We start from the raw sequence: 9,168 nt of genomic DNA on the forward strand, positions 1-9,168 counted from the left end.
GGATGCATACGTCCACAACACGCAAACTCGTAAAATTCTTAATAATACTAATAAGAGTACATAATAGAGAACGAGTATGACACTGTTTTAACACGTTTTTCGTGTTTCAACTTGACTTTATTCTATTAATCGTGATAAATATATTCAAACGTTACCTTTGTACTTGTTTTGTTCTCTGATTTACCTTAATCATAAGCCAGTTACCTGAAAAATCTAACTTGTTCTTCAACAACAGTATCTTTGAAAACTGACGCGACATGGTTTACAACGTACCTTTTCCCGCACGATTTTTTGCATCTCTCCGATAAAGTTTGTTGTTACTACGGCAACAACTGCACGCTGTGGGGATACATTGGACATGAATTGTATGCAGTGTGTATTATATATCCTTGCGTATTCCGCAAAAACAAGCGTGCTAAAGATATAAATGTGATCACTGGCGTGCTAGCAGCGATGTTTCAGACTGTGATGCCCATCGGGTTCCGCGTATGATACACGACAGCTGCTATTGACTCAGTGCTACATAATATCCCCAATCAGACCGCCCAGCGTGCCGTAGTAAACACTCACTCGCTATCGAACACAGATGCAAATGGTGGCGATAAAAGCCGTGTGAACCGTCGTGTATTCAAAGAAATTTTGTGAAGAAACACATACGATTTTTCAGGTAACTGGTGCGTGTATATGGTTAAGGGAAACTCAGAGACAAAATAAGTAGTCTCTCGAACATATTCTATTACACGCATCGTGATCAGAACATACAATTAAGTTGAAAACAACGCAAAACGCTGATACTAACACGTCGTCAACTCTCAAACGTCTATTATGTATCTCTTGATATATATCACACGAATATATACCATTATATTTATACCAACAATATGTAAACGTAAAATGTCCAAAGTTCAGCACACGCGACAAGCAGAAAATTCTTGTGTTGCATCTCGAAGTATATGACATTAATAATATTTTAATTATATAATTATTATTAATTTCAGCCTGTAATATCTATTACCTCTTATAATTACTTAGTCACCAAACTCCGCTTTACCGTTTCGAGACCTGCTGCGGCTTACATTCTATACTACAATCTCACACTGTTATGTGGCTGAGGGAGGCCTTGATAAATCGCTAAACCTTTATCACCCGTGGCTGAGGGAACCTTGACTACATCTCTCACCCTGTTATCCACAGTGGCTGAGAGGAGCCTTTAGACTACAATCCTGCCACGACCTGTTATCGTGGCTGAGGGAGGCCTTGACTACAATCCTCACCTGTTATCGTGGCTGAGGATGCTAGATCTCACGGCTGCTGCTTGTTCGTCAGGCCATATGTCACTTGCAGATCGAAGGTCGCGCAGCGTCGTAGAGGCGGATGCGCGAGTCTATCGACGTGATCAGGATCTTGTTCTCACTCGGCAGCGGACTCGATGCCGGCTGATCTTACTGCTCTGTCGCGTTCTTGCGCGCGGCTCGACCTGGTGAGGTGGAGGGCCGCAGTTACAACGCAGACGACGCCGACCCGTGGATGTGACGAGAGGCGCACGTTACCCGCGGCGACGGATCGCCGTCACGAACGTATTCCAAACATTGCGCACGGAACAACACAATTCCGCTACACAGTCAGCCACATCATATTCAGCTACGCACGCATGCAAGCACACACATCAAGCAACACACACACACAGCACACACACGCATGCACATCACACAGCGCGCCTCGCCGCTCGAGCGAAATGACCAGGCGACGTTTACAACACGGGTGGGGATTCACGACACACACACATCACGCATGACATAAGCACACCCCTCGCCTCGCGAGCAAGACCGAGGCGACGTACACACACAACACAAGCACGGCTCACCCCCCACCTCGCCCTCGCAGCGATAGACTCAGGCGCGGTACACACGCACACACACACACACAATGCACACACCATGCCTGCCCTCAGCAGCGAAGACCAGGCGACGACCACACACCACACACACGAGTGCACATGCAAACACACACCATCGCCTCGCAGCGAAGACTCAGGCGACTGTACCGACACATACACACACACACACCACAACCACACACACGCATGCACACACACAACACACAACACATCACCTCTGTAGCGACCGACAGCAAAGCACACGCACGCAAGCGCACTTAGCAACGCACGCAACGCACGCAGCGCACGCAAGCAGCACGCGACGACGACGATGATGATGATGATGACGAAGACGATGATGACGACGACGACGAAGACGATGATGATGATGACGAAGACGACGACGAAGACGATGATGATGATGATGATGACGAAGACGATGATGACGACGACGACGAAGACGATGATGATGATGACGAAGACGATGATGATGATGACGACGACGAAGACGATGATGATGATGACGAAGACGATGACTACAACGATAACGACAGCGGTGACAATAACGATGGCGATGATGTCAACGACAAAGGGCTACGTAGGTTGAGGACGTCCAGACCTACTTTCTTTTGCGGTCGCATTGCAAGCCCGATTTTTCACAAATATCGATCACAAATATTTCTATCTCGTTTATAAATGAACATTTCCGCGTTAAAATCTATGCTTTTTTAATCTAATTGCAATGACTTTTTTGTTGACTTTTCTTGTTGTTAAACGAAAACGTAACACACACATCAAATCTGAACCTCCTAGAACTTGCAAGTTTAGGCGTGTGCGTAACATGTTGGAATAGGACCGGGTTGTCCCGAGTTCAATTCTTGTGAGGTACCTTTGTAAATTATTTTCAAACTTTTGTTGAGTAAAATGTAACACATAGATTCGTTCTGAACATACAAGGAATGGTGAGTTTGGGTGCTAGCGTATCGTGCTGGGCTGGTGCTCAATAATCCCGGGTTCAAATCTTGTCAAGTTCTACGGTACGATATTTTCGAGATGTTGTTAGGCGAAATTTAAACACAACTTGACCATGACCATGACTTTAATTGAGTGATGTAAACATTTTGAAAATGGCTCAAAAAGAGTACATAATAGAGAAGAGTATGACACTGTTATATCAGCGTTTTGCGTAGTTTTCAACTTGAATTTATTCTATCAATGTGAATAAATATGTTCAAACTTTACCTTATTTTGTTCTCTGATTCTCCCTTAACCATATGACACCACCAGTTTACCTGAAAATCGTATGTGTTCTTCACAAAATTTCTTTGAATACGACACGGTTTCACACCTTTTTCCCCACCATTTGCATCTGTCCGATAACAGTTGATGTTACTACGGCACGCTGGGGGCTGTTGGGGATATTAGGTAAGCACAGTGACAGCGCTTCATTATCATACGGAACACGATGGCAACACAGCTAAAATCAGCTGCTAGCACGCTGTGAACACACATTTATTTTTAGCACGCTGGAAACGCAATATATATACACACTGCATACAATTCGATGCCTAATATCCCCAACAACCTGCAGTGTGCCGTAGTAACAGCAACTGTTATCGGAGAGATGCAAATCGTGGGGAAAAAGGTGTGAAACCATGTCGTATTCAAAGAACTTTTTTGAAGAACACATACGATTTTCAGGTAAACTGGCTATGATTAAGGGAGAATCAGAGAACAAAACAAGTAACAAAGGTAAAGTTTGAATATATTTATTCACATATTGATAGAATAAATTCAAGTTGAAAACTACGAAAAACGCTGTTAAAACAGTGTCATACTCTTCTCTATTATGGACTCTTGATATATATATAATATATTTTATGTTTCCGTATGTCAGCCGTGGTGTGTGTGTGTGTGTCGTGCAGGTACATCGTCTGTGCGTCTGAGGACCACTACATCTACATCTGGAAGGCCTACCACGACTACGCCAAGTTCTCGTCGGCCCGCCGCGACCGCAACGACTACTGGGAGGGCATCCGCGCGCACAGCGCCGTCGTCACGGCAGCCGTCTTCGCTCCCAACCCAGCGCTGCTTATACAGGAGGAGTGGCGAGCCGAGAGGTGCGTGCGTGTGAGCGCGTGTGCAACGGCGAGCTGTGTAAACAACGGAACAGCGCGGAGGACGATGGGACGACAGACGACTGCAGTCCGAATTTGATCGTTCGTCGTCTAATTTTGCGGCGATTCGAGCTGTTGGTTTCTTAGCGGGCGACGATCGCAGCTACCGCGCAAACCGTAATCGATTATCGAAGTCGGTATTGCTTGTTTTCTATCGCATCGACGTACGTACGTTATGTTCGATGCGTTACCAGTAATCCGTCCGCTTGTCTCTCTTTCTTCTTCATTGCAGGAAATCTACATCGGGCTTGTCAGCAGAAGCAGCTGCAGGAGCAGCAGCAGCCGGCTCTGTCGCTGACCCGCTAACACAGGAACTGCAGCGGCGGCCATCTTGCGCTCACGAACCCGGGTATTTGGGCGAAGCGCTCGTGACGGCGGACTTTACAGGTAAGTCGCCCGAATAACAAGAGAATGTTATTCCGGTCGTTGAACAATTTTTTTGAGATGTTTTATTTTCCCTGACTATTTGCATCTATAGAAATTTATAATTTATAACGCAATAAGGATGTCATATCAGTAGTTTGCATGCGTGGGTATCCATCCGTACAGGAGTAAGTTGACTCCATTAGATTAGCGTCCATGTCGTGTGGCACAGGTTTGAATAATCGCCCTGATATTAATATCATATAAACTAAAGCAGATTTGTTGTCCCAATTTTAATGTTTCATCGTGTTACACAGCTTATATGTCAGTAAACGTAAGAACCGAGTAACAAATAGCTATATTTCGTTAACCTGACTGGAAGAATCTAACCATGTGTAACGCCTTTATATGTCACGTTCATTACAAGAACTGCCGAGAGGTGGCGCCACTTGCTCACTAGGCTTATAGCTTGGCGTCAAGCATTATTACACTCGGCGAGGTTTTGAATTGTTGAATTTTAACATTTCAAGTCGCCTACTGTTGCTGCCGTGAGTGCACAGTCGTTTCGCGAATGTGGTCAACAACATTTCAACAAGTGAGTCATGCACATCTATTTTCGATCCAGGTTCTATCAAGGTTTTAGTGAATCGAGTTAAACCACGATCAACAGGGGGCACTGTTAGCACCACTCTGCCGCTAGCGCCCAGCCACTGACCAACCACCAGAGGACGCTGGTCGTGAAGCTACAGAAAAGCCACCACTAGAGGGAGCTGCGCGACATCGGTGACCTTGTCACTAGGTGGAGCCACGTCGATGAACACGCTTTGGGGATTCTTCCTACAAATCACGCTTAAGAACGTAAATGACGAAATGTCGTAATATTGAAAATTTCTTTCTGGTGGATCTGTGTGCAAAACAGTGAGCGGAGAAAACCTTCGCCACTGTGCAATCCAACCAGATATACACATAGAAACCGCGCTTCGTAAGGGAAAATTGTGAAAAATCCAGTTTCCAACTAGAAGTATTTTCTGCTGGTTGTGAGTAAGCTCATCAGACAATTGCTCTCAGTCCGTGTATTTGATTTTAATGTCGTCGACGTAAGTCACTGAATGTATCTTAAACTAATCTAAACGCCGATTCGTATTAAGGACATATCGCGGGTAGCTGGGGAATCGACGAAGGTCGCAAATGCATATAAATACAGTTGAGTATTTATATGCGTATTTTATGCTGCGTCACCTTCCAGATATTCACGCGTCAGCGGAGAAATCTGTGACGCATGTATTTTTGCTACGCGTAGAGCTTGAGTGTTGTTTGAGCGAACACGAAATGTCGTGTTGTCTCGCGGCGGTGCGCGGAATGGAACTATTTTACGGCGGATATATTTTTAGCGGAATCGTGAGGACGCGCGTGCATGCCGGCGACGTTGGGTGAACGTTACTGCGATGAGGTATAAATCGTGATGTATATACAGAGTTGTTGAAGGGCTTTGCTGCATTTATAGTAGGCAGCTTTAATGCTATACGAAGCATGTTAAACAGGTAGAAGGTCTTGTATGCCGAGGAGGTTGGTTTAGCTTACATATATATATATATATATATATGTATATGTATATATAAATTATATATCTAGGGAATTCAAGACGTCATGGTAAGCAGGTACAGGTATGAACACGGACACGCGTATCAAAACCAGTTTGGCCACCGACGGAATTTAGATAATAGAGATTATGCGAACGAAAGTATCTTTAGAAGATAGGCATTGTGGCTGTAGACAGTGCTTCGTTTGTGGCCACCTGATTATGTTCACAGCAATGATTGAGTGCCTGGGGCACACGTGGCGTGGAATCCGTATGCGTTGAAAAATCGAGCAGTCGTGCTTCGTGTGCGAACATATGATGTGATTGTACGTATGCTGCTGTTGTGTAAAAAAAGACGGGCAGAGAAAAAGTAGAACAGTTGAAGAGCTCTACTTCAGCCCTTGTACATGCAGGTTCTGTCTGGGGCGTGGGAGCTTGAATGTCATTTGCTATTATTGCATAATACACACCATTACTAGTTCATTACATTCGTGTCCTCAATGTTTGCTGTTCAGTCATGCTGCTGCGTTAACAACAGTGATGGCGACGATGACGACAATGACGACGACGAAGACGATGATGATGATGACGACGACGACGACGATGATGATGATGATGACGAAGACGATGATGACGACGACGACGAAGACGATGATGATGATGACGACGACGACGACGATGATGATGATGATGACGAAGAGAATGCATGATGATGACGGACGAAAGACTAGAATTGATGATGGAGCGGACGACGAAGACGACGATGATGATGACTGAAGACGTGACTACACACGATAACGCAGCGGTGACAATAACGATCGGCGATGAACTGTCAACGACAAAGCGGGCTACGGTAGGTATGAGGACCGCTCAAGCCTAACGTTTCTTTTCGCGGGCTCGCATTGCAAGCCCGATTTTTCAAAATACGATCACAAATCATTTCATCTCGTTTAGAATGACATTGTCCGCGTTAAAATCTATGCTTTTTTAATCTAATTGCACATGACTTGTTTTTGTTGACTGTTTCTTGTTTGTTAAACGAAAACGTAAACACACATCAAATTCTGAAGCCTTCCTAGAACTTTGCAAGTTTCTAGGGTCTGTGCGCCGTAAACATGTTGGAAAATAGGACCGGGTTGTCCTGCGGTTTCAATTCTGTGAGGTACTTTGTAATTCATTTTCAAACTTTGTTGATAAAATGTAACACATAGCATTCGTTCTTGAACATACAGGAATGGTGAGTTTGGGCTGCTAGCGTAGATCGTGCTGGGCTGGTGCTCAATAATCCGGGTTCAAATCTGTCAGTTCTTACGGTAACGATATTTCGTAGATGTTGTTAAGGCGAAATTTAAACACAACTTTGACCATGACCATGGATTTAATGAGTGATGTAAACATTTTGAAAATGGCTCAAGGATATGCCTTGAGCTCAAGGCTTATGCCTTGGCCTAGTAGTTTGGTACGAAATTTTAAATTGGGGTAAAATGTAATGGCCTTGAGCCAAGGCCATGACCTTGCCACGTCAATGCGTGGCCTTGAGCTCATGGCCACGGAAAAATTTAAAATTGGAAAATGTAATGGGCCTTGGCCCAAGGCCATACCTTGAAACTTCATGGCCACGGAAAATGTTAGAAATTGGAAAATTGGTCGACGCCAGCGTCAAGGTCCACGCAACAACAACCTCTAACTGAATTTCTACTCTGCTCTACTGCACTGTACTCTACTGGATTCTATGATCTGCTCTAGCTACGCCATGTTAACTCTCTCTAACTAATACCTGTTCTTACTTTGCCTGTTACTGCACTGCAGGCCTACTCACTCTATCTGCTCTACTATACTGTTCTACTGCTCGTACTCTTACTCTACTCTACTATACTGCTCTATCTGCCTCTAGGTTTATTCTACTCTACATGCGGAGATTCCACCGCGCAACCGAGTGATTGCATGCACTCTATTACCCTACCACCTTACTCTTTACTGGAAAATTATGTAGAGCTTTTCTTTGCAAATTTTTTAATTGTGGGGGCATCTTTTTTAAATATATCGCCATCACAGAAATAGTTACCCTCGAACAATTTTAGTTCCAGAGTAATACTTATATTTTATTGTAAAGATTTCAATCGTGAAGAGCATGTGGTAATTACACACGTGTCGGACTTCAATATACGTAATTGTGATATATGTACTAATGAATATTAAAACGAGTATATAATCAGAACATCTAAAGTAAATTCTTTCTGCAATGCCTGGCTGACAGTGGGCCCACAGGCGTAAAATCATACGCGACAATCACGGTGGGACCGTGTGTGAATACATGGTTTCAGAAAACATGAACTTACCAGTGATTAAAAGAATATTTACTAGATCAAATAGTGCTAGATTATATATGAATTTGTAACCACATTCGTTTAATAAATGGCTTGCCGTAAATTGAAAATATACACTTGCCGATAAGTTCCATTTACAACTTAATTAGACTTGGTGGTTCTTTATGCAAAAAAGCTTTTAATTACTGCCGTTTCGTCTAATAATATTTAATAATAAAATTAAATAAAATATATCATGATGTAAAATCGATGAATAAAGTGTCTCCAAACACCAGCTAGGTCGGCATCAGACGTCGTGCGTATAGCCTTGCGCACTCATGTATGCTATAACTGGAGATCGGTAACCACTGAACGCTCGCTGCCTCGATGTTCCATTGAAAACGTGTCATTCTCCGCGTTACGGCGAGGCGATTGGCACTTGGGAAATATTTTATAGTTGTCATTGAAATTAATAAGTGAAATTCGACCAACGAATAGGACGGATGGACGGATTCAGTCTGCGACTGACCAATGATGTTTTGTGCAAGTTTTTATCTATCCCCCCTCGTCTCTCGCGCGCCTCTCCTCTCTCTCTCGTTCTCTCTCTCTCGTCTCATCTCTCTCTACTCTCTTCTCTCTTCTCCTCTCTCTCTTCTCTCTCTCTCTCATCTCCTCTCTCGCTCTCTCCCCCCTTTCTCTCTGTCTCTCGCTCTCTCCCCCTTTCTCTCTGCTTTCGCCTCTCTCCCCCCCTTTCTCTCCTGGGCTTCTCGCTCTCTGTGTCCTCTTCCTCTCTCAGCTCCTGCTCTCGTTCTCTCTCAACTCCATTCGCTCTCTCCTCGCTCTCCTTTCTCCTTTCTCTCTTCTCTC

At 44.2% G+C, this 9,168-nt stretch overlaps 1 protein-coding gene across 1 annotated transcript in view; it reads left to right on the forward strand.

The window, feature by feature from the left end:
* Positions 1-6,496, forward strand: part of LOC106805020 (WD repeat-containing protein 44-like) — an 8,423-nt gene extending 1,927 nt beyond the window's left edge. The window contains exons 3-5 of the mRNA XM_014806489.1: positions 3,802-3,996; positions 4,286-4,440; positions 5,042-6,496. Coding sequence (XP_014661975.1) covers positions 3,802-3,996; positions 4,286-4,440; positions 5,042-5,130 — 439 coding nt within the window. The 3' untranslated portion in view covers positions 5,131-6,496. The remainder of the gene's footprint in view (positions 1-3,801; positions 3,997-4,285; positions 4,441-5,041) is intronic.
* The last annotated feature ends 2,672 nt before the right edge of the window (positions 6,497-9,168 follow it).

The sequence above is a fragment of the Priapulus caudatus genome, unplaced genomic scaffold (genome assembly GCF_000485595.1).
Source record: "Priapulus caudatus unplaced genomic scaffold, Priapulus_caudatus-5.0.1 Scaffold97, whole genome shotgun sequence".
Lineage (NCBI taxonomy): Eukaryota > Metazoa > Priapulida > Priapulimorpha > Priapulimorphida > Priapulidae > Priapulus > Priapulus caudatus.